Source organism: Podarcis cretensis (genome assembly GCF_951804945.1).
Source record: "Podarcis cretensis genome assembly, chromosome: 8".
Classification (NCBI taxonomy): Eukaryota; Metazoa; Chordata; class Lepidosauria; order Squamata; family Lacertidae; genus Podarcis; species Podarcis cretensis.
The window spans coordinates 74,294,471-74,320,865 of NC_137177.1; the positions used below are offsets into that span (position 1 = coordinate 74,294,471).

General features: G+C 47.5%; 1 protein-coding gene across 4 annotated transcripts in view; it reads left to right on the top strand.

Moving 5' to 3' along the window:
* Positions 1-26,395, top strand: part of ACAP3 (ArfGAP with coiled-coil, ankyrin repeat and PH domains 3) — a 149,240-nt gene that overhangs the window by 40,549 nt on the left and 82,296 nt on the right. For all 4 annotated transcript variants that reach the window (XM_079986886.1, XM_079986883.1, XM_079986885.1 and 1 more), the window contains exons 2-4: positions 20,485-20,542; positions 21,499-21,618; positions 24,939-24,992. In XM_079986886.1, the coding sequence (XP_079843012.1) occupies positions 20,485-20,542; positions 21,499-21,618; positions 24,939-24,992 (232 nt within the window). The remainder of the gene's footprint in view (positions 1-20,484; positions 20,543-21,498; positions 21,619-24,938; positions 24,993-26,395) is intronic.

A 26,395-nucleotide genomic window follows, 5' to 3' on the forward strand; every position in this document is an offset into this window, starting at 1 on the left:
TGAGAAAATGCAACCGGCCCCAAGATCACCCAGTGAGCTTCATGGTCAAGTGGGGACTTAATATGCCACAGACTACTTTGATGAATCTTGTAGACCATTGGTGGCCAATGGACCAGTTTGGGAACTTCTGAATTAAACCATTCACGTTGCATTATGTGTTTCATTGTTTTCTTAGTCATCCGAAGTATGCTTCAGCACTGCAGCTTGTAAGATGCTGATTTTTGTTTCATTTTGCTGATGATCATTTGGAGAGGGCTAGCGAAGGCTACCAACCACGAAGGCTACTACGTAGCTCTGCCTCCGCAGCTGAATTGAATGCCAGTTTCTGGAAACCACCAGTTGCTGTAAACCACACCAGTTGCTGCTCTAGTCCTGCTTGTGAATGTTCTTTTTGGGCATCTGGCTGGCTTCTGTGAGAACAGGATGCTGAACTAGATGGGCCATTGGCCTGATCTCCAATTCATCCTATGTTTATATGCATGAACTTGAATTGATCTGGACCATTTTACTTTGCAAAGGGACAAATGTGAACTGAAATATGTCCTTTTGGGACATATTGATTTTGGGACATATTAGAATTCTTTCTTTCTTTCTTTTTTAACTTCTCAAGCTCTGCCAAGCTGAAAGGGCAAGGGGACGTGGTAGTATTTCTTAGGTAACAGTTTCAGAGGTGAACAAGTCATTGATTAAGCCAGTGTTAGCAGGTCTCACCCAGGCTACAATGAAATAACCACGCAGGATCTAGCCTTGTGACCAATATTTTCTGGCTAGAACAGGCATAGGCAAACTTGGCCCTCCAGATGTTTTGGGACTACAACTCCCATCATCCCTAGCTAACAGGACCAGTGGTCAGGGATGATGGGAATTGTAGTCTCAAAACATCTGGAGGGAGGGCCAAGTTTGCCTATGCCTGGGCTAGAAGTCCTCTGGGAGTTTGTCTTAAAGAGGCAGCCACATCGACAGACATTAACCATCTGGAGGCTGCAGGGCAAGAAAGAATACAGTTGTCATCTGTGGTGGCTACATGGTTCCCCTCTCATCTAGCTCTGGGCTTTTTCTAAGACTGGGGACGGGAAAATAGTGCAGATCCCTAAGGCTAGATCCCTGAGACTAGTATGGGCACTGGTTAGAGCAAGGGTCCAAAGTCAGCCAAAACCCAGTGCTTGTTTACTGAGAAGACTGTCCTAGGTAAAGGTAAAGGTTCCCCTGACCGTTAGGTCCAGTCGCGGATGACTCTGGGGTTGTGGCGCTCATCTCGCTTTATTGGCCGAGGGAGCTGGCATACAGCTTGCGGACATGTGGCCAGCATCACTAAGCCGCTTCTGGTGAAACCAGAGCAGCGCACAGAAAAGCCATTTACCTTCCCGCTGGAGTGGTACCTATTTATCTACTTGCACTTTGATGTGCTTTCGAACTGCTAGGTGGGCAGGAGCAGGGACCGAGCAACAGGAGCTCACCTCGTTGCAGGGATTCGAAGCGCCAACCTTCTGATCGGCAAGGCCTAGGCTCAGTGGTTTAGACCACAGTGCCTAGTATGTTCAATAGAGAAGAAATTTGTTCAGTTTACGTGTTAATGCAAAGCTCCTGAACTTGCAGTTGCTGATCTAATGCAGGCAGCAAAACAAAGCTCTCATTCGAAATGTGCCCTTCTATGAATTTTGCAGCACAGTTCTCAAACCAAAGAACATTTGGAGATGTTTGTGCGCACATTAAAAAAAAGTGCACCTGTAAATGCATGTATGTATTGGTGAAAATAAGGTTAAAAATGCATAGTTTTAGAAGAGAAGGGCATTGGACAATGGATCTATGATGCGAAATTGTTGAAATATTTACATTAGGAGAAAGGCGTATGAAGATGAGTGCGAATCTTTTGGTGGACTTTATACAATTGAAATGTATATGAGGATATAAGAAACAAATTGAATTTAAGATTGGAAAAATCTTAAAAAGTGGGAAAATATGCTGGGCAGATTCACCCATCCCTTGTGTTCAACGGGGTTTACTCCTACGTAAGACCATACACTAGTGAGCAAATCCGATTGATCTCAGAGAGGCCTGCTTCTTCCAAGCAAAGATATATCGGAACATGATGCAGATTAGCTTATCAGCTCCTTGAAATTCAGAGTTTTGATTTCAGAAATCTGGAAATCAACTGCAGGACAGGTGAAAGAGAAAGTTGCTTCGCCGTGTAGGAAATAATGGTTTTTTAAAAAACTGATAGCCAACTTCTGAAGCCGGGTTTCATTAAAAATAAAAAAGTGATTCATTTGGTGCTGTTTCCCCTGCAATTTGTCATACCACCTTGAAGATTCCCGGCAAATACACCATCTCTCTCTCTCTCTTCCCGGTTGCTGCCAAGCCTGATGCAGCTGGCCAGGTGCCATGTTTGTCAGGCCACACAAAAAACCGGGAGCCCTCTTAACGCTCACAGAGCAGATGCTGTGGCAGTAGCTGGATCCAGTGATCATGGAAACGGTTGCCATGGAGGCTGTTGCCATGGCGCCGTTTTCCTACATTGGCAGCTATGGGAGAGGGGAAAAGATGCAAAGTAGCGTCTCAAAGGCGGGGGAGGACAACATGAGACGTGTGGGAGGCTTCTCGGAGGCAGATACTTGGGAGAAAGTTTAAATATGCACATCTGAAATACTCTCTTTTGGTTGTTTTAGGCCTTGTGCCTCACATTCCAAATGTGTAATTTTAAAATAAATAAATCTCTGATAGAGCACAAGGGTCACATTTCCGAAGGTCCAGAATTCACTGCTGAAGCAGGTTAGAACTCAAGGTATCAGTCTAGGAAATGAAGGAGTTTGTCAATTCCAGTTTCTTATGACCGGATCATATAACAGCATTGCTCAGAGACCTGCATTGGTTGCTGATTTGCTGCCTGGCTAATTTCAGCATGTTACTATAAGTGTGCAAAGCCCTTCAGAACTTGGGACCAGTTTACCTGTGAGATCACCTTACCCCATACATGCCCCTTTGATCACTTCAATTTGCAGTACTGGCACTCTTACATGTGTCGTTTAATTCCTGTCCAACACTTGTAAGAAATAGCTCTTTTAGTGCGGTAGCGCCTACACTTTGGAACTCCCTGCCTCTTGACACAAGGCAACTGCCTTCGCTGAACTCGTTTTGCCGCCTGCTAAAAGCTTTTTTGTTTAGGCAAGCCTCTCCGGATATGTAGAATGCTGGCATGTGCTTCAGTCTGATTTTTAGCTCATCGTTGACTGCAATTATTATTATTGAATTATTTAAATACAGTGGTACCTCGGGTTAAGAACTTAATTCGTTCTGGAGGTCTGTTCTTAACCTGAAACTGAGGTACCATTTTAGCTAATGGGGCCTCCTGCTGCCGCCGCCACGCAATTTCTGTTCTCATCCTGAAGCAAAGTTCTTAACCCGAGGTACTATTTCTGGGTTAGTGGAGTCTGTAACCTGAAGCGCCTGTAACCCGAGGTACCACTGTAGTTGTTCTTAACTGTGTGTATTGATCGTTTAATTGTTTTGTTCTTTTTGTAAACTGCTTTGAGGTGTTCTTGTTTGTTTTTTTAACGACAAAGCACTATAAACATTTTAATGAAATATATAATGTATATTTTTATACATGCCATTTATGCAAAGGTGTGCATTTCGATGGGCAGTTTATAGTTGTGAGAGTTTTAGTCCAAAGTATCTGGAGGGCCCCAGGTTTGCAAAGATGGCCCCAGTGTTTTGGTTGTAGATTTTATTCCCCACCCGCTGCCCCTGTCCTGATCACGATGGAAATAGCCTGAGGGCTGGAAAAGCATGAAGGCAAACAGCTCATGGTTGGGAAGCAGGAAGGGCACCCAGCCAGGAGATGACAACATCATCCAGCGCTGTCTGGGGATTAGGAGAAACTTGCATCTCTGAGGGTGCCTGCAGCCTGAGTCAACACCTCGGCTTTGTGACTGGCTGCTTCAGCGCAGGCACATCTAAGGCATCCTGAGACTTAATTGCTTCCTTCTAAATAGCCACCGGGACGCAGGTGGCGCTGTGGGTTAAAGCCTCAGCGCCTAGGGCTTGCCGATCGAAAGGTCGGCGGTTCGAATCCCTGCGGCGGGGTGCGCTCCCGCTGCTCGGTCCCAGCGCCTGCCAACCTAGCAGTTCGAAAGCACCTCCGGGTGCAAGTAGATAAATAGGGACCGCTTACCAGCGGGAAGGTAAACGGCGTTTCCGTGTGCGGCTCTGGCTCGCCAGAGCAGCGATGTCACGCTGGCCACGTGACCCGGAAGTGTCTCCGGACAGCGCTGGCCCCTGGCCTCTTGAGTGAGATGGGCGCACAACCCCAGAGTCTGTCAAGACTGGCCCGTACGGGCAGGGGTACCTTTACCTTTACCTTTTTACCAGCGGGAAGGTAAACGGCGTTTCCGTGTGCGGCTCTGGCTCTGGCCAGAGCAGCGATGTCACGCTGGCCACGTGACCCGGAAGTGTCTCCGGACAGCGCTGGCCCCTGGCCTCTTGAGTGAGATGGGCGCACAACCCCAGAGTCTGTCAAGACTGGCCCGTATGGGCAGGGGTACCTTTACCTTTTTAAATAGCCACCAACATTGTTTTCTGGATACATCTGGTGTACGCCAGGACGTCAAAGGAGCAGGAAGAATCTGCGGCTTTCGAAATGAGGAATCATCACAAGAGCCCCAGTGGTACAGGTGCTCGAAGCAAGATTTATTCTGGGCCTGACTGTGTTTCGAAACAAATCCCTCTGGGCATTTTCTGCAGCGTATTCTCATCAATCCTCGTCAGCTGCTATGGGGACTCCTGCTGGGCTTTCAGAAAGAGGAGGCCTTGTTTTGGTCCCAGTGGTAGAGCACAGGAAAAAAAAGTCCTGGGTAGGGGGTGGAGAGAGACTGTAGCTCGGTGGTAGAGCATCTGCTTTTCATGCAGGAGGTCCTAGGTTCAATCCCAGGCCTCTCCAGATACGACTAAGAGAGACGCCTGCCTGAACTGATGTAGCGTTGCTGCCTGTCAGTGTAGGCAGTACTAAGCCAGATGGGCCAACAGCCTGACAGTTCAATATTGCAATTATTTTATTATTAATTAAATTTGTATAACCATCCTTCATCCATAGCTCTCAAGGTGGTTCACAACATAAAATTAAAATACAGTGGTACCTCAGGTTACAGACGCTTCAGGTTACAGACTCCACTAACCCAGAAATAGTACCTCGGGTTAAGAACTTTGCTTCAGGATAAGAACAGAAATCGTGCGGCGGCAGCGGGAGGCCTCATTAGCTAAAGTGGTACCTCAGGATAAGAACAGTTTCAGGTTAAGAGCGGTCCTCCAGAATGAATTAAGTTCTTAACCCGAGGTACCACTGTATAAAATAAACACAAAATACATAATGAAAAACAGAAACAAAGACAACCTATTAATCCCCTCTCCCACAACACATTTAAAAGGGCATCAGTTGTCAATCAACCCAAGGCCTGATTGAAGAGGAACATTTTCACTTGGTGCCTAAAGGTGAATAATGAAGGTGCTAGGCAAATCTCCCCAGGGAGAAGATTCCACAAGCAGGGAACCACGACAGAAAAGGCTCGTTTTTGTGTTGACGCCCTCCAGACCTCTTGTGGAGGAAATACATGAAGAAGGGGCTCAGAGGATTATCTCAAGGTCTAGGTAGGTTTATATGGAGAGAGGCGGTCCTTGAGGTACTGTGGTCCTGAGCCGTTTAAGGCTTTATAGGTCTAAACCAGCACTTTGAACCGGGCCTGGAAGTTAATTGGCAGCCAGTGCTGTCAGGCCAGGATCGGCGTAATATGCTCAAACCGCCTTTCCCCGGTAAGCAACCTGGCTACCAAATTCTGCACCAGCTGAAGTTTCTGAACTGTCTAAGGGGGAAGCCCTACGTATAACGTTACAGTATTTTTATTTATTAAAAAGGAACCAGCTAGCAGGTGATTGGGGAGAGACCTTTAATCAAGACCTGCTGCCAGTTAGAGCAGGTGATTTTGGAAAAGGTGGACTGATGGTCTTACTCTGTAAAAAGCAACTTCAGATAGGTACATAGCTGAGCTGAAATACCCCACTGCCTTATTTGTAGGTAGTGAGAATGCCTTGGGAATCATGTTGTATCACCACATAACACCTTTCCCAGAGAGTTCTTCACAGTTTTAGTTCAGATTTAGAGATCATTAGAAAAGGGACTGAAAACAACACAGATTATTCAAATCGGTGCTGCCACCCCATTTGGAATAACTATGTGCAGTTCTGGTTGCCTCACCTTGGAAGGGTTTTAAAGCTGGAAAGGGTTCGGAAAAGGGCATCCAAAACGGTTGCCGCGTTTGGGGCTTTTTAGTTGTGGATAAAGAGGGCACGTGATAGGAGTGTATACAATTAAGCATGGTGTGAGCACAGTTTTTCTCCTTCTCCCGTAAGACTAGAACTCAGAGCGGATGAAGCGGAATGGCAGAAGATTCCAGGACGGACAAAAGGAAATACTTCTTCACACAACACACTGTTAAAACGATGGAATTCAATACCTGGTACATGGTGACGGCTGCCAGCTTTTGTTGTTGTTTAGTTGTTTAGTCGTGACCCCATGGACCAGAGCACGCCAGGCACTCCCACTGCCTCCCGCAGTTTGGTCAAACTCATGCTGGTAGCTTCGAGAACACTGTCCAACCATCTCGTCCTCTGTCGTCCCCTTCTCCTTGTGCCCTCAATCTTTCCCAACATCAGAGACTTTTCTAGGGAGTCTTCTCTTCTCATGAGTTGGCCAAAGTATTGGAGCCTCAGCTTCACGATCTGTCCTTCCAGTGAGCAGTCAGGGCTGATTTCCTTAAGAATGGATAGGTTTGATCTTCTTGCAGTCCATGGGACTCTCAAGAGTCTCCTCCAGCACCATAATTCAAAAGCATCAATTCTTTGGCAATCAGCCTTCTTGATGGTCCAGCTCTCACTTCCATACATCACTACTGGGAAAACCATAGCTTTAACTATACGGACCTTTGTTGCTTTTTAAGATGCTGTCTAGGTTTGTCATTGCTTTTCTCCCAAGAAGCAGGTGTCTTTTAATTTCGTGACTACTGTCACCATCTGCAGTGATCATGGAGCGCAAGAAAGTAAAATCTCTTGCTGCCTCCATTTCTTCCCCTTCTGTTTGACAGGAGGTGATGGGCCCAGTGGCCATGATCTTAGTTTTTTTTATTTTGAGTGTCAAACCATATTTTGCACTCTTCTCTTTCACCCTCATTAAAAGAGGAGAGTGCAAAATATGGTTTGACACTCAAGATAAAAAAAACTAAGCTTAGATAGCTTTAAAGGTGGATAAGGCCAATTCACAGAGGATAAGGCCAGGCAATGGCTTCTAGCCACAATGGCTATGTTATGCCTCCCACCAGCGGAGGCAGGATGCTCCTGAGTGCCAGCTGCTGGGAATGGTCGGTGTGTAGAGTTGTTGTTGAACCCAGACCCTGCTTGTGGGCTTTCTATTGTGGCACCCGGTTGGCCGCTGTGAGGACAGAATGCCAGACTAGATGGGCCACTGGCCTGGCTCTTCTTAATGTGTACAGATTGCAAAACCCAGCTTTCTGTAGCTCAAGGCAATGGCTGGGTTTAGAATTCATCTTTGTGTGTGTTTTAAAGGGCAGATTAAACACGCTGTGTCACCTTCCTTTCTCTCTTTCGGTGATGCTTGTTGGTTGAGAAGGGCGGAGAGGAAGCCAAGATTAACCCCGCGATTCCTAGCCGCTCCCTGTCAAGGGCAATCACATCCGACACTGCTCTAACTCATTACCGGCTGGCTGGCGGAGTGCCATAATAGCGGAGATCATAAGCAATTTGCCCGGAGTTGATGTGTCTGTTGCGTGTGATCCCATTGCAGGGAAGGGAGGTGGAAGAGTGCATCTTGATGAACTGGGGAGACAGTCGCGGTTTCCCTGTCCCCCATCCACAACCACATCTAATGATTGAGCAGGAGCTGAGAAGGAGCAGTCAAGGAGGGAGTTAGAACACGATGCAGGAGCAAGGAGGACCCACCAGAGGCAGAAAGGCTTATCTCTTCAACACCAGCCTCTTCTCTTCCTGGCAGCCTGCTGGGTAGAGAGCATCTGCTTTGCATGGGTAAGGTGCCATGTTCAATCCCTGGCACTCCCAGGTAGGGCTGGGAAGATGCAGATCCACACCATCCAGTGTGCATGATTTCACCAAAGGAATCCTGGGAACTGTAGTTCCCCCTCACAGCTATAGTGCCCAGGACCCTGAATTAACTACATTTCCCAGAACTCTTTGGGGGAAGTCATGTGCACTAGGTGTGCTTTAAATGTATGGTGTGGACCTGCCCTTAAATAGTCTCTGCCTAAAGACCTGGAGAGCCACTGCCTGCCGCCATAGACAATCTTGAGCTAGATGGACTCTGAAGAAGGCAGCTTCCTATGCTCCTATGTCTTAAGGGAAGGGCCATAGCTCAGTGGTTGAGCATCTGCTTTGCACGCAGAGGGGTGCAGGTTTGATCCCCCGCATCTCCAGGTCGGGCTGGGAGAAACCCAGGCCTGAAAGCTGAGAGAACTGCTGCCTGTCAGTTCAGGCAGCGCTGAGCTAGATGGAACAATGGTTTGACTGGGTACCAGTCTCGTTCCTATGGATCACAGAATTGTAGAGTTGGGAGGGACCCCGAGGGTCATCTAGTCCAACCCCCATGCTATGCAGGAATCTTTTGCCCAACGTAGGGCTCGAACCCACAACCCTGGATTAAGAGTCTCATGCTCTACCGATTGAGCTAACCACATTGTTCTAAGCTGTGCATTTGAAAACCTTCCACAAAATACTGGCTGTCTTGGGAACACACTCAGTTCAGCAAGCCTGAAGCCTGTTCATGCAGGGAAGCCTTTCCTTCATAAACAGAACTTGTTGCTTATACAGTGGTACCTCGGGTTAAGAACTTAATTCGTTCTGGAGGTTCATTCTTAACCTGAAACTGTTCTTAACCTGAGGTACCACTTTAGCTAATGGGGCCTCCTGCTGCCGCCACGCCGCCGCCGTGCAGTTTCTGTCCTCATCCTGAAGCAAAGTTCTTAACCCGAGGTACTATTTCTGGGTTAGCGCAGTCTGTAACCTGAAGCGTCTGTAACCTGAGGTACCACTGTATGCTTTACAGCAGTGGAGACTGGGACGCATTGGGACAGTTAGGGCAGAAGTTAGGGAGGCCAATAGTTTAACTATGTGCTGTGTGGAGAAGTAATTTCTTTTGCCTATCAACATTGCCTTCAACATTCAGCTTCAAGTTCTAGAGTTATGAGAGAGGGAGAAAAGCTTTCTCTGATTTCTCCATGTCTTGGATAATGTGACAGATGTCTCTCATGGGATAAAAATTCCCCGATTCTGCAGCGTGTCTTCGTAGGGGAGTCGCTTCATCCCCTCAATCGTTTTGGCTGCAACATTGAGACTAAGGAGCAGGAAGCTGGCAGGCAGTGCCAACGCCTGGACTGGGTGCACGTACAGAGGTTGGCTGAAGACAGATTGCACTTGGTGGGGGCAAAGCCCCACTTGCCCTGGCAGGCCAGCCACCACTGATTTATCTCATTTTGCCATCCAAAAAAAAAGTTAGAAAAGGAAACGAGGGATCACGAAGGAGACTACCTGGAATGAAAAAAATTCTGCTGGAAAAGCCAGGTGACACAGAGGCAATACAAACTTTTAAAATATTGCGAACACAGATTTCAATGTTAGTTACGCAAGAAAGGGAGCAGAAATTAAAATATACGAGACAGAAACACTTTGCAAATAAACCAGGCAAACTGTTAACATGGAAAATGAAAAGAGAGAAAGGAAAACTAAAATTATAAACAAAATAAATATGGGTGGCAGAACAACATATAATGAAAAAGCGATGAGACTGGAATTTTGTAGGCATTGTTCTAAATCGTATCAAGGCAAGAAGGAGGATGCTGGAGAAATGGAAAGCTATCCAAAAGAGATACATTTAACAAAAGAACAAGTGGAAACGCTAAATGTTCCAGTATTGATAATGGAAGCAGAACAGATGATGAAAACAAGCGAAGATTGATAAAGTTCTGGGACTGGATGGCTTAACTGCTCTGTATTATAAAGTGTTCAGAGGCCGGTTGATACAATCTCTGCATGTGAATTTGAACAACGTAATAAATTGGGAATTCTGCACATGCTCAAAAGCACTTGGCACTGTGTGCCGGATTTTTTTTTTTTTTTTTTTGCAAACAAAGATAGAACAAACGCCTCAAACTCCCTCTACTTTTGCTCCCATGCAGTGCTTTTACCACCACCCACAACCCTGTTTGTCTACCTCTCTCTAGTTCTTTCCCTGACACCACACTTCCTCTTGGCAAAACCATGTCAGTGTCGGGAGAGCTTCAGAACTTGGCTCACACAATCCAAACTAGTGAAATGCCAAATGGGGAGAAAAAGCAACACTCTTCTTTCCGGAGACAATGTAATAAAGTGGGCAGGGCTTTACAGATGTTCTCTCAGCCGGTCCACGGCAGGAGTGTGTGGCAGCTCTGGGCTGACAGTGGCACCTCCCACACAATCGGTGCCTGTAATTTATTTTGTGCATTATTTTTTTTTAACAGAACATGCAAATCTCTCTCGCGTGCTCCTTTTTAAAAGAAAGGTGTGTGTGTGTGTGTGTGTGTGTGTGTGTGTGTGTTGTTTTGTTCAAACGTCTTTCTCTGTTTGTGGGCACCTCCAGATTTTCAAAAACCAGCCGAGATGAAACGGTGTGGAAACATTGTCTCTGGGTGAGCTGGGAGAGAGATGCCCTCGACGTCTCACATGATTTCTAGGCTTGGGAGGACAAAAATAGCAAAAAGAAGGCATCTGCCCAAGAGAAACACTTGCATTATTCTATTTCATGTGCAGGGCCCTGCCAGCGAGATGGGTGAGAAAGAAGGCAGCTCGCATTTCTACAGGGCATCTGCTGTTTGCCTCTTATTTTTGGAAGCAGTTTCAAAAGGGACGGCTCCGCTGTGGTCAGGACTTGCGGCTCCCTGTTGCCGGTGGGCAACAGGCGAAGCCGTAGAGCATGAGTCACTTTTTTTGCTTGTTCTTCTGAAAGAAGGGAGAAAAAAACCACAGCCATGCAGTATCTGCCCTCCAGTTCCACAAAGGTTTTCTTCTGAGAAAGAGGCTCTCATCTTTCTGCCTCATTCTCCGGGTCCTTGAGAATGTCTATAGAATTTTGGTGGGGCCACATCTGCACCACACATTTAAATCACCATTATGGCACTTTATCTTTCGAAGAATGCTGGGAACTGTAGTTTGCTAAAGGATGCTCAGAGCAGTTAGGAGACATACACACCCCATTCCCTTCACAGAGTCATAGTTCCCAGAGCTCCCTGGATAAAGGGGTTGAGTTTTAAACCACTCTGGTCCTTCCCTTAAGACATAGGAAGCTGCCTTATACAGAGTCAGACCATTAGCTCAAGATAAGCTTGCATTGATGGGCAGCGGCTCTCAGGGGTTTGGGGGCAGGGACTCTTTAAGGGCAGACCCACACCGTGCATTCGAAGCACATCCAATGTACATTTAAAGCATGTGACCTCCCCCCCAAGAATCCTGGGAACTGTAGTTCGTTAGTGGTGCTGGGAACTATAGCTCTGTGGGGGGAACTACCGTTCACCAGGAATCTCTGGTTGCTGGGGTGAGGTATGTACTTAAATGTTGCAAACTTGGGATTGGGGTGGGGGAATGAGATGGCATATCCCGAAGGTGCGCATGGCTGACTGGCATGTACCCAGAATGGAAGCACTCCTGTTAGGAGGCAAGATTACACTGCCATATTTCGTTGCAGTTCCCACTTGAGAGCGGCAGTGTGTGCCCTTGGATGGATTGGGGGCCTTGGCATTTGCCCAGTGGTGCCTACTCCCAGCACCCACACTTAGGAACTTGTTGGCTGCAATAGTTAAGGAGGGAACCTCCCAGTTCTGAGGCAGTCTACCTCTGAGGTGTTGAGATGCTGCAGACGTAGTCCAGATGATGGCCATCACCTTTATGCTTTGATAGTGGGCTTCCCAGATCTGTCTGTCTGGGCATGGAATGTCAGGCGCTAGATGGGTTTTGGTGTGAATCCAGCCAACCACTCAGCACAGGGAATATGAAAAGAAGTAGAAGATAAGTGCTGTGGTGTAGGAGATGCTAAAATAAATGCCCAGCAGATGGAATCACTCGTTTCTCACTGGATGTTAGTGAATTCTTCCACTTGCGTTATGGGAACGAAACGGAGGAGACCGGCTACATTCACCTAGACCGCAAGGCTCGTCCTTTTTCTGCCTTTGGCTTTTCCAAATCGGCTATTGTTGAACGAAACCAGATCTCTCCTGTCTTCCGTATGTAATCCAGAGCGTTGATTAATAACTCGGAGCATTTCCTCCACTTTTGATGTTTGGCGCTTTATGTGTGAGGAAGTCAATTTGTTTTGGTGCGGAGGGTGGTTTTCTCGGGGGCGTGTGGGGCTCAGAAATGCTGTTGTGTACTCAGGCGGACAGGGAGCAAGCGCCCCCACCTGTTGGGCTGTGGATCTAGGCTTTGCACTGTCAGAGGGAGGTAGAATGCCTCATGTTGAAACTACAGGCCCTTCCGCTCAAGGATGTTAGCAGAGTCACTTAAATAATGCAGACGGAGTCCAGAGAGAAAAGAAATCCTGTTAACACTTTTGCCAAGGAAATGGGGGGGGGGGGCAGTGTGTGATTCAAGGAGAAATAAACAGAGAAGTTTTGTCTTTCTTACTTCAGGACCAGTGCATGGCAGGAAGATGTTCTACTAAAACATGCAGAAGAAAACTTCCTCAGAACTACACAGCCAATCAGAGCATGGGCTACCTCAGTAAAGATCATTCCCCTCTGCCTGGTTGCTAGGTAACACCACCACCATGTCCCCCCTTTGGCTAGTTGACTTTAATACTAACAGAACTAACTTTGAAGTGACATACAGGATGATCTCTGCTGTTGCCCTTCCAACAAAGGAAACCAGATGAGGAATGAAATAGACAGTAGGCCAAAGGCAATTCTGGCTGGGAAGAATGCCCAGCCAGATTCTGCTAGGCCAGGGGAAGACAATATGGTGCCTTTCAGCTGTAGCTTTGAACCGCAGCTCCTATTGTTCCTGGGCATTGGCCATGCTGGCTGGGGCTGATGGGAGTTGTAATCCAAAACATCTGGAGGGCACTATGTTGCTAGCCTAGGCTTTTGTGAAGCCCATCTAGGACCTCATGGCTAGGAAACATGGTTTTCAGACATCCAGGACTGGTAAAGTGGACACATTAGAACTCCTGGGAACTAATCACAGAGTCTTTACAGGATTAGACCTAACAGAAGATTGATTTCAAGAATGTGGGGACCCTGGTAGGGCTAAGGAGCAGAGAATATGACACAGCACGGAAGGAGAACCTGGAACACTATGGGAATTGCAGGCCAATCAACAAGAGTGTTTAAGCTGTTTAAGCAGAGCTGGGGAACCTGTGCCCGCCAGACGTTGTTGAACTCCAATCTCCATCAACCCCAGCCAGCATGGCCAATGGACAGGGATGATGGAAGTTGCAGTCCAACAAATTCTGGAGGGCACCGTAGGTTCCCAGTCTCTGGTTTAAATGCAAGGCGGTCAACACAGTGTTCTTCAGATGTGGTCGGGCAACTTCCATCATCTGTAGCTATTGTCTGTGTTGCTTGGGACCGAAGCGAGTTGGCTCTCAGCAACATCTGGAAGACATGATGTTGTTTGCCCAGGATTTAAAGGATCGTTTTCAACCATTTAATCCAAATCACTTATTGCCAGCGTGATAAACATGTGAGCAATTGCTTCCACCACAAACACACACAGAGATAAATGAGTTTTTGAAGGAGGAGCACGGGACATCTGCCAAAAAATTCCAAAGCCATCAAGATGAGATTTTTTTTTCATTTGTACCAAAAACTGAACATTGCAAAAATAAAAATAAAAAATTAATATGTCACCGAGCAGCAGATGAGTTCAAACAAAGGGTGCTTTTGTTGCCAGCCAGCCAGCCAGCCAGCCAGCCAGCCTTGAACATAGGAAACTGCTTTGCACTGAGTCAGAAAATTTGTCCATCTGGGTCAGTATTGTTTGCACTTACTGGTAGCAGCTTTCCAGGGTTTCAGAGGTTTCCAGGTTTTCACCCTACCTGGAAATGCTAGAGCTTGAACCTTCTGCTTGCAAAGCAGATGCTCTAACCACTGAGCTGTGACCCTTCCCTGAAAACATGGGAACACAGGAAGTTGATTTATACAGGGCCATTGGTCTATCTAGCTCAGTATTTTCTGCACGGACTGGCAGCAGCTATCCAGGGTTCAGACAGGGGACATTCCCAGCCTTATCTAGAGATGCCGAGCATTCAACTTGGGACCTTCTGCATGCAAAGCAGGTGCTCTACCACTGAGCTAAAAATAATAAAAAGGAGCTCATAAAATGCTCAACAAATAGATCGCCTGGAGAGGCCCAGAGGGCGCTTTTATCTTCGTTCCAAGGAAACCAAACTCTGGGTATGCGGAAGAACCCCTGAAACTTCTAACCACTCAAAGAACGGGGTGTGTATGGCAGTATCTTCACAACTGTGATTGTGCTTTGGATTGAACTCTCTCAGGGGTTACGTAACCAGAAAACCTTTGAAGACAAGGTTGCAAGAGAAAAGGTGTTCAAAGCACGCAAGGGAGAGATCGGATGTCGTATTTACACTCACGTGGCTCCGCCTTACAGTAGGTGCTGGCGTGCTGGCGATGAAGCACATAGTATTCAGGTGCTGATTCACCTTCACGAGGGTGTCCAGGATGTCTTCTCCTGTCCCGAGGCAGATTCTTTTGTCTGCTGGAGCAGAGATCCGGGAGAGAGGAGAGGTCACGGCGCTGAAAGACCCAACTCTTCCTGCTTTCTCCAGCTTTTTGGATGGTGGGGAAACAGGGGTATCTTTTGGGGCTTGGCCCATCTTGATTACAAACAAGAACCAACGGTGGAAGCATCTTAGCCATATCTGATGGGGAATACGTTCTTCTGCACAAGGTACAACAATAGCTCCTTTGCTTGTTTCACAAGGACGCCTATTCATTTGAAATGACTTAAATTAAATGTGTGTTTTGTGTGTGTGTTGATGGAATCACTCCCTGTAATACTGAACTCTGGTGCTGAGTGCCAACGGTTATGCAAGCAAAACTGAATCCCCTAGAAACAAAGGCTGGCGTATTTAGGGGAATCCCAAGGTTTACAGAAGTACAGAAAACAATTTTGGGAAATAAAAACCTAAGGGAGCAACTCCTGCCTCCCCTAAGCAGCCCAGAAAGGACTGAACATGCTCGGTAACTACAAAATATTGTGTGTCTGTAAAGGAAAACCAGGGGGGTGGGAATGGAATGTAGAATCCTGGAAGAGGCACCCTGAACAGGAGATTCAGCGGTGCAACATTTTGTTGCAGATCCCACTTCTCTCTGACTTTTCTGATTAGCTGTTCAGGGGTCAAGCTTGACTGTTATAACTTGCTGAAGGGCAGGTTGAACAAGTTGTGTTCTTGGGTATAATGTTGGGAGAGTGCTGTCCCTCTGAGGTCCTGATTGCAATCTTCCCCTTAGGAATTTGGTTGACCACTGTGAGAACAGGATGCTAGGCTAGAAGGGCCGCTGGCCGGATCCTGCAGGGCTCTTCACACATTCTTAGAAGCTGGCAGAAGTCTCTGTTGATTTTAGCGCGTTATCCTTGCTGACGTTCTGGCTGTGCGACTCTGAAACTTGGCCCGTTTCCCAAGGGGTGCTGTGGGTGGGTGTTTGCTAGTATGGAGCGGATAAAGGAAGTGTGGTGTGTGTGTTTTGAGCTCCCTTCTAGCTTGAGCAGGGGGCAAAAGGGCTTTGAATACCTGTGTTCCTGGAAACCGCAGGAAGGGAGAGTGCTGTTGCTCTGAGGACCTGTATTTGGGCTTCACATACAGTGGTACCTCGGGTTACATACGCTTCAGGTTACATACACTTCAGGTTACAGACTCCGCTAACCCAGAAATAGTACCTTGGGTTAAGAACTTTGCTTCAGGATGAGAACAGAAATCGTGCTCCGGCAGCGCGGCAGCAGCAGGAGGCCCCGTTAGCTAAAGTGCTTCAGGCTAAGAACAGACCTCTGGAACGAATTAAGTACTTAACCCAAGGTATAGGCATTTGGTTTGCCAATATGAGATCAGGAAGGTGGACTAGAGGGGCTTTTGATTCAGTAGGCTCTTCTTATATGTCTCTGAACTTGCTCCCATCATCGGGAACAATAGGAGTTGGAAACACAACAACAACAACAACAACAGGAGAGCCACAATATATTATTATTGCTGCTGCTGCTGCTGCTGCTTACCTATCCATGTTCTATGCCTGGTATACAAGCACCTCTGGACTGGAATTCTAGCTCAGTTGGTTAGAGAGTGGTGCTGGTAATAACAAGGTCACAGGTTCAATCCCCATATGGGACAGGTGCATATTCTTGTATTGTAGGGGGTCGGACTAAACGATCCTCAGGATCCCTTCCAACTCTACAATTCTATGATTTTATGATTCTATGAAACAGCTACTGTTCCAGAAGGTAGGCCCGGTGAGAGCGATGAACCCAGGTTAAAGTTGCCTGGAAAACCCCCACAAATCTTTGAGGAAAGTCTTGCTGTGTGGAACTGTGATGCTGGAACCGAGCAGGGGGTGGGGCATGTTTGGGATACTTCAAAACCTCGGCCTAGACATTTTGCAGGCCCCTTTTGCTCTTCCAAGTGCAGACCACAAGGCTAAGAACTTTCCCCACTGAGAACTGGGCAAGTGCTCGGTTGCCCATACTTCCTTCCAGGTGCCAGTTTAAGGGAACGCTTGGCCAGCTCCGCCACAGGAATGAGCTCTTGGAAAAACATTCGTTTGGGGTTTGTCTGTTTGGCTCACCCGCATTTCCAGGGATGAGTGAATTTTGGGCCACAGGTTTTGGCCTGGGAATGCTGCCCTCTTGAATGCTTACTGGATGTTCGTATTTTTTTTCGTGTGTTGTGTGTGTATATGGTTGTGTTCTTTTTCTCTCTGTGTGTGTATTTGTGTGTGTAAATATTTGCTCGGAAATATTACAGGATGTCACTCCCCGGCTGCAAATTATTATTATTATTATTATTATTATTATTATTATTATTATTATTATTATTATTCATACCTTCAGAATGCAGAAAAAAGAGCTGTCCAAAGTCCTCTGAGGATGCCCTTGGCCCAGACATGTGGCCGAAAGCAGGTGTGCAGTTGGTTGAAATTAAACACTGGACTTATTGGGGACAGACTTATGGGGGTGCCTTCCCACTCCAGTCTTTCGAGGGAAGCATGTGTTTTGCTTGGCTCCTTTCAAAACGCAGCGAGACAACCATTGTGGGTGCTTCTGACCAAGCCTGCCGTGCCTCTGCTAGGATGTTTCCCCCCTCAGCATGTCTTTGGATACCTATTGCTGAGATTCACACGTGAGGAAAGTAGCTCAGGTCCTGTTTGCCAGCTTCTGAGAGGCGTTTGGTTGGCGTCTGTGAGAACAGGAGACTAGGCCAGATGGGTCGCTGGCATCATCCAGAGGAGGTTTTCTTAGGCTGCCTCTTGAAAATGTCCTCCGCCAGTGAGTCTACTGATGAGAAAACATCTCTCTGAGCTTCTCGTCCCTTAAAATGAGTTGCACAGCACATAGTTAAACTCTGGAACTCACTGCCACAAGAGGTAGCGACAGCCATCAACCTGGATAACTTTAAAGGAGGATTTGACAAATTTATGGAGGATAAGCTTCTCAGTGGCTACTAGCCACGATGCTGATATTTTACCTCAGGAGGTGCTGCAAACCACGGAAGGGGAGACTTGCTGTGGCACCCGGGTCTTATTTGTGGGCCTCCCATTAGGGCTTCTTGTTGGCCACTGTGGGAACAGGATGTTGGACCAGATGGGGCTCTTGTGTTGTTATGGGGTCGAGTGGGGCAGGGGAAGCACTCGAGCAAGACACCCTCAGGAAACCCCTTAAGCCACCAGGAAGTGGTCCGAGGCAGTAAATCTGTCACTGGTGTGTACCACTTCCGACAGCAGGTGAGGGCTGCCATGATGACTCGATTCTTCCATACAACACAACACAACAACACAACACAACGCAATGGAAGCATCCATTCTCCACACATAGAAAGCTAGCCATTCAGGGAGAATGCTGCTCTAGAGCTATTCGCCTGGCATGCTCTTTTTCTGCATGGAGGGATTCTCTCTGTGCAGGAACATAAAATCACGGAAGCCCACTGTGCTTTCCAGTCTGAACTGGTACAATCCTGACACGGGCTTACCCCCGTCAGCAAAGACTCCCTTGCTCACCCACCCCCAGACTCTTTTCATGCTGCAGTTACCAAAGCCTGGAACGTTGCCCATAAAAGAACTGCTATCCAATTCTCCCGAAGGAACACGCTGGGGGCTTTTGGCTTCCCGTATTTCCAGAGCTGTGAGGAGATTTGACCTGGAAATTCCTTTCTTCACATTACTGACTGGAACGCCAATGTTTCCCACTGCTTAATTTTAAGCCTCTTCGACCCCCAGTTAAGAATATCAACATTTTGTCGGTTGTACGGGGCCAATGGCCCACCTTGTCCAACATTCCTTCCCTCACTTGGTGCCTCCGAATTTGTTTTGGACTACAACTCCCATTCGCCCCAGCCAACAGGGCCAGTGGCTAGCAAGGATAGGAGTCAGAGTCCAAAAACATCTGAACCGTTTTGGGGAGGGTTGTCCCCACGCTGTCAAGTGTGTGGATTGGTGTTCTGCTGCAACTTTAGCATATTGTGTAGTATGTGTGGGGAATCTCAGGTTGTTACTGAACTAGAATTCCCATCATCCCTGGCCATTGGCCATGCTCACCGGGGCTGATGGGAGTTGTAGTGCAGGAGGGCTGACTATTCGCCATAGCTGGTGTGCCGCAACGATGTGTCGGTTCTCTGGTCGGTTGCGAAGCCCTGTGGGCTGGATGATGTGGGGATCGATCTTCATTGGGGTTGATGCTTGGAACAGCTGGATCATTCAGTATCCTTGTCCAGCTGGATGAGTACTGTTGTTGTTTTTAATGTTTTGTAACCGGTGTTTAGTTCTTAGCTGTTTTTAATTACATATCGAGCACATACATTTGGGACATGTATGGAAGGCAATTTCTTAAATAATATTCACAAAATAATAAAATCACCGCCATCCTGATAATTATGGCTCTCAGAACCTTATCAGGAAGCTTTGCCTTCTCATTACACACGAACCTGGGATCATTGAGGTTTGCTTCTTCTCCCTGACACAAGCTCCATGCGCCATTCAGGAACTGGCGGGATTTGGCAGCCCTAGATGCTGGCGGAGGAGGATGTATTTTGGAATATTGACTTTTGGGCCTTGCGTTTGCTGCTGAGCCTGCATTGCTTTTTTATTAATGTTTAATTGTCATAAAATGGTTCTAAAATGTTTAAATGGTCTGTTGCCTGCAAATAGAGAGATGGTGGTGACGATGCTATTAGCCGAATATAGATCTCAGCCTTGCTTGCTAGTTAAGGGTTGGTCCCTTGTGTTTTGGGAGAGGAGTTTTCACGCTCCCCAACAAGCCACGGCGACTAGCCATCCATAAGCCATTAGGAAGAACTTCCTGGTGGTGTGAACTGTTCATGACAGGAAAAGACTGGTTGTGTTAGAGATGCAAGCAGAGGCTGGATGTCCACCAGTATCCGTGGCTTTCCTGAACTGGTAGAGGGAGTTGATTTTTGATGTCCTTTCCAACACTATGATTCTGTACGGTATTCAGACGTTGGAGAAACGGGTCATCGTTTGGCCCTGTCTCCATGTGCCCCTGCTTTCAGCCTTCCTGGCTTTGGGCCTGATAGTCATATACTTGTCAACTGTTCTGATTTGACTGGGACATCCTGGAATTACAGAAGCCATCCCGGCTTCTGATTGGATCTTGAGATGTCTCTTTTTGGCTTCCGTGCCTCTCTTTTCCCACCCACCCACCTGCCTGCCTCCCCCTGACGCTTGCCCACCCAAAGCGGAAACACAACAAGTGCCACTTCCAGCTCTTCCTCCTCCCCTATAGAGATACGGAAGAATGTAGACCGAAGCGCTGCTAGCACTTCTGGCCTCCAAGAAAAAAATTGGATATCCATTCTCTCAATGCAAAAGTGTGCCTTGGAGGATGGGGGGTGGTTCACCATCGAGTGGCTAAGAGCTGGAGTGGCGCCATTTTGCACCACTGATATTTGGAGTTTCCAGATTGTTTACCGGAAGTTTAGGTTGCATTGTGACTCTACACCTTTCCCTATATTTATGTCTTTCCCCCTTCACGCCTCTCAGCCACCAATCAGTGTGCTGCTGTCTGTCCAGCGCGCTGCTGAAACTTTGGGGGGTGCAGCCCCGAAAGACACACGTCCTGATTTTCCTCTGCAGCATGTTGGAGGGTATGCAATGAATCTCATGCAGTCTCAAGCAAGAGCTTATGTCTCTGTCTCCCTTCTTGCAGGGCGACCATAGATGAGGTGGAAACGGATGTTGTGGAAATAGAAGCCAAGCTTGACAAGGTAAGTTGGTGGAGCTCACACAAACACGCACAGAGGCAGGCAAATCCAGTGGCAAGTTGGTTAACAAATATGTGACCCTTGAGATGCTTCTGGACTCCAACTGCTGCATCCCTGGATGGCCTATTTTTGCATTTTTAGGACTATTGTGCTAGATTTCCCTACACTTTGTTACGTTTCTAACAATATTTCAGGGGTTTCCCTGGCTGCATGTGCCCCCTTCCCAAAGGCACTGGTTTGCATCTAACTCTAGCCCTGGACCCACTGACGTTAATGAGCTTGACTCACTTGGGTCCTTTAATTTCAGTGGGCCTCCTCTGAGTAGGGCTCGGCTGGGTAGAATTCCTCCCAAAGCATCTGCTCACAGCAAACGGCATGCAGCTCGGTCTGCAGTGTGTGGGGACCGAACAGCGTTGCAGAAACTGCCACGTTGCAGAATACGCCTCCCTTTCGCTTCCAGAGGCTTCCTCCAAGCCACGCTGGTGTGTCCATCTGGGAGCCAGATGTGGCCGGCAGCTGCATCTTTTTGGGTTTTTCTTTTTTCGTTCCCTGGAATCGGATGCAGCAGCTCGGAGACGTTTGCCAGCACCCATTTTCTCGGGCCTGCCAGATGACAGAAACAGAGGGAACATGAGTGGAGCAGCCAAAGGTTATTCTGTGTGCTGGCTCTGACTTGCACCTACTTCTCAGCCTTGGGCAACTCTCCTTGCCCTCTGTTTACTTATTTGGAACATTTGCTCTAAGTTATTCTGCCAAAAAGGCTCGCAGAGCAGCTTGTGAGTAGCCAGTTTAAAACAAGACGGTCTCTGCTCACAGGTATGCAATCTAAAAATGCACAACACACACGTGGGGGAAAAGAGGCAGGGAAGGAAGAGGGTGGAAAAGCAAACTCGGGCGCCAGTTATTGTTGTGCCCATTTCTGACCGATGCCCCTTGTCCCACACTTCTTTCCTTCGCAGCTGGTAAAGCTATGCAGTAATATGATAGATGCCGGGAAGGCCTACCTCATCACCAACAAGCATTTTGTCGGGGGTGTCCGGGACCTTTCACAGCAATGCAAGAAGGACGAAATGATCTCGGTAAGCAGACGGCATGCAGCACTGCCCCACCAAAGCCCAGATCTATGAGGAGCTAAAGGGTGATGTGCACAGGGTGCCTGCCCTCTCAGCACTGAGCCATTAGAGCCGGCCCTACCCTTAGGGAGAGAGAGGCAGCCACCTCGGGAGGCTGATTTTAGGCATCGTGAAAGAGCGTGATTTATTATTGCTCTATTCTTACTGACAGGGAGAGGACGTGGCTTAGACTGGACACCTTAAACCATGTGTGTGTGTGTGTGTGTGTGTGTGTGTGTGTGTGTGTTTAACATTTGCTGCACTGCCTCAGGCAGCAAAATACCATGGGTGGGCCTGGGCGGGCAAACTCTACTAATCTACTAATGCAGTAGTTACCAAAGAGGGCAGGATTGCCCCTGGGAGGCCAATGAGATTACCTAGGGTTGTGCTCAGAGGCAAGGGGGTGACAGAAAGGGGTAAAAAAAGCAAGCAAGCAAACAAAACCCCCAAATCTATCAGACTTGGAAAAGCTGGTATCATTGGATCAAGTTCAACCATTTTGTTGAATTCATTGAACTAAATAGTTTCCACTGGATTTCAAATAAATGTGAAATTAATTGTTACTGTTTTGGATTTTATGGTGTTACCATCTTCCTTAGTGGGTTGTGCAAACTGCTGTTCTTAATAATATTTTTAATAGGGTAGGGGGCACTGGGGATGAGGTTATGGAACCAAGCGGGCAATGGTTTAGGAACCACTGTGCTAATGTGATGAATAGGATGCAGAGCATCTGGTGGTAGACTGAACGAGATTCAGTCTCTGGCATTTCCAGGTAGGACAGGGAGAAATCCCTGTCTAAAACGCCAGAGAGTCGTTGCCTGCCAGTGTTCTTCAACTTTGGTTCCTCATACATTGTTGGGCTACAGCCTCCACCATCCACAGCAAGCCACAGTCCACCCACATTTGGTACTGCTTTGAGTGTTGCCTGCCTGCAACCCTGGAGAGCCACTGCTGATCAGTGTGGTCATGTGCCCATGTTCTGATTCTGAGTTAGATGATTCTGAGTTAGATGTGCCCATGTTCTGATTCTGGCTAAGGCAGCTTCCTATCTATTCGTAAAATCTCATGCAGGGAAGCAGATTCAGCCGTTGAATTAGTGTTCCTGGAGGAGGGGTTGAGAATTAGATACATGTGACATTTGCACAACAATGCGGCAGTGACAACAATTTCTGAGCAAGGTCAATCTTGAGTATTTGAGAACTGAGAATTTCAGCGTTCCCAGAGGGACACTGTGGGTTTGTGTTTCTTTCGTTTTTCGTTTTTGCAAATTAAAGCACCAAATCGGACACGTGGAAAATTATCCTTCCTGCAATTGCAGGCACAAACCCACCATTTTCTGTATTTTTGCAAAAAGGGTAAATGCATAAAGCTGTTTGGATCTAGTAACTCAAGCTTAAGCAACACACACACTCTCTCTCACACACACACACCAGGCTAAAAATATCTGAGGAGTTGGATGCCTCAAGGAATCGCATCTCTTTCGGAAAAGCCAGAAAGCAGAGATGATGCATCTGAAGTAGGTCAGCGAACATCCGCTATTTGGGAAGACGGAGGATAAGTCGTTGCAGAGGGAACTGAACAGGAGTTGAGGATGGGGATCAGAAGGACTGGGGGAAGCCTCTTGAGTTCATAACACGAATTGGGGGTGGGCAGAGTTTCAATTCATATTGCATTTAAAGGCGGACCTACCTGATTTGCGCAGGCCAAAACAATACGAGAGCTGAAAGACAGCCATCCTTCAAAAATCTGCACTTTTCCAATTTTTGCAATTCAGTGCTCTGGCCAAGTCATGCATACAAAAAAATGCATGTAGCTGGGGTAAAGTGTGCATAGAAATGCATATGAGCAAAAATCACATTACACATACATTGTATTAGGGAAAATGTAAATATTAGGAGAAACATGCTTTGCAAATGTGTGTAGATTAGGCAAAATAGACCCAGGCAAGCACTGTGTACAAAAACACATATAATTGGAGTAAATTGTACATACATACATATATATGTGTGTGTGTGTGTGTGTGTGTGTGTGTGTGTGAGAGAGAGAGAGAGAGAGAGAGAGATGCAAACATTGAACATTATTGGGCAAAATGGTTTTGCAAAATTGTGTTTTATAGTCAAAATTGCACACAAATGTGTGTATATTTGGAGAAATATGCACTGCAGTGCTGATGTGTATATCCCACACTGATGTGGCAGTGTTGGGAACTGAACTTGACTGGAAGAATGAGAACGTGAAATGCACAGACTTGCGCATCACTGGTTCTGAGCTGCACCTCTGAGAACATCAGGATGGATTTGCCTGTTCATTTTGCTCAGGGAAGTACCATGTTCTTTGAAAAGTGGGGCCCTCTTTGCCCTGTGCACAGAGCACTTGTAGAAATCTCACCACAGCAAATTGGGGTTCACCATCACGTCCAGCCAGTCTCCCAAAGAGCTCAAGAAAATGTAGATATGAGGGGTCTTTGCCTTGTAATCTAGGAGTGAGGAAGTGGGTCTGGCCTGCAGACCCAACCCTTATCTCCTCTATCCACCCGCACTCCCCACAATTGCCCAAGGTTGATAGGTGGGTGAGGCTGACCGCAGGTGACCCAGGAAGTGAAGGATGAGCATGTGGGCAGAGGGATGTGGCGTTTGCCCTCCTAGGTGTGTGATATCATACTGGGTTCATAAGGAAAGGGTTGACTAATTGTAAAATGACTAACCAATGGGAACCCAAGCGGCAGAGTTAACTGTGTATAAGGTTTTAAGCACAGAGGTATATTTTGGGAGGAGTTAGAGTTAGGGTGGTTGAGAAGACAGTCTGGAGTTAGAAGAGACAGAGAAGAGAAGTCTGTGGGTTGGGCTAGTCTGGTGGGAGAGAGTGAGAGAATTTGTTAAGAGGAGTCAGTCAAACGGTTGAGATAATCAGTCAGAAGGTATTAGGAAGGTATAGGTCAGTAAAGAAACTAAAGATACTGACAGGAATATTATCTGAGAAACCATAAACTTGTTAATGTTTGTAAAATAAACTTGTTTTTTTTTTCTTGGTTCACTTTTAACATCTGTCTGGACTCAGTGTTTTACCAGAGAGTAACGGGTTGGTGGCAGCAAGGAAGCGAGCACAGTGGTGGCACAGGGATCAATAGACCGTTAAACGTCCAGGGACCCTGTGTGATCTCCACAGTGGTGCTTGTTGAGACTGGAGCTAAATTAAGGGGGGGGGGTGTTTACATCTATGTCCACCCCCCACTCTCCCTTTCAGGCCTCTGTTCTTCTCTCACTGCCATGCCTCTCTTCCTTCTGCAGGAATGCCTGAACAAGTTTGGAGACAGCCTGCAGGAAATGGTCAACTACCACATGGTAAGTCACATCCTGCCAGGAGTTCCTTGGTGCGGTGCGGCTGTGGCTGCGTTAAGTGATGTTTCGTAAACATTATAAAAGCCTTGCACATGCAGTGCCGTTAACAGACCTGAAGGTCGCAACTGAGCTGCCTTGCTGTTTGAGATCAAGGCTGATCTCTCCCACTGTCCTGCCTCCGAGAGTGGACAGCACAGACTCTCCAGTGTCCAGGAAGTTCCAAGGAGCACAGTCTCTTAAGGACATAAGATGAACTCTGCTGGATCGGGTCAAAGGCCCTTTTAGCACCATATCATATTCCAGCAGCGGCCAACAAGATCCTTCTGGGGAGCCCCCAAGCAGGACTTGGGGTGCAACAACAACAACTTGGGTGGGGCAGCTCTGGCGTTCTTGCCTGGCTCATGGTCTCCTCTGTTCCTGTGACTATGGAGGAGGTGGGGTGGTGGCACTTGAGAGCTGGACAGGAACTCAGACTGCTAGTGTGGGGATCTTTGGTCTTGGGGCAGGAGTGTCCAGCTCAGGATTGTAGGCAGTGCAGATATGGGCTGGAGGAGTTGCTTCTCAAGGGAAGGCCCATAGAACAGTGACAGATCATCTGTTTTGCATGCCAGAGGTCTCAGGTTCAATCCCCAGCATCTCCAGGTAGCTGGAGAACAGCTGCCAGCCAGTGTAGACAATGCTGGGGTAGGTGGACCAATGGTCTGACTTGGTATAAGGTAGCTTTCTATGTCCCTGTCTTAAGGGGAGTTGGTGTAACTCAGTGGTAGAGCATTCGTTTTGCATGCAGGAGGTCCAGGTAGGGCTGGGTAGGAAAGGGGGAGAGAATCTTGTCCGAAAACCCGGACAACTGCTGCCAGCCAGTGTGGGCAATACTGAGCACATTGGACCAACTCAGTGTGAGACTGCTTCCCGTGTTCCTAAAATATAAGGGAAAGGGTCACAGCTCAGGGCTGTAGCACCTGTTTTGTTCTATCCCAGGCAAAAACACTTGAGGAGGGGACCTAAGCAGAAGGGCATGGCCTAGGAAGGAGGGGTGTGGCCTGGGGAGGGTCCCCAGGGCCAGCTGGAGAGGTCTGGAGGGCTGCATTTGAACCCCCCACCAGCTTTGAGATCCCCCCCACCCCTGCCTCAAATACTGCTCTCATTCGATGCTCATTAATAATAGCATTTATATAGTCCTTCCTGTCTGCCGTTGCTGTGATCTGAGTTCACCCATCCCTCTAGCCAGGGCGTTCCACATAAGCTGCTGAGTTAGCTCTTCAGCAAGCCAGGAACTGTGTCTGCAGAGTAACTCCAGACAGAGGGAGTGGACGGCACAGGACGGCTGCCACTCTTTTGGAGTGGGGCGAGGGGGCTTTGAAATAAGGAAAGGTTTTCTCCCCCGTCCAGCCACGGCAGGTCAGGGA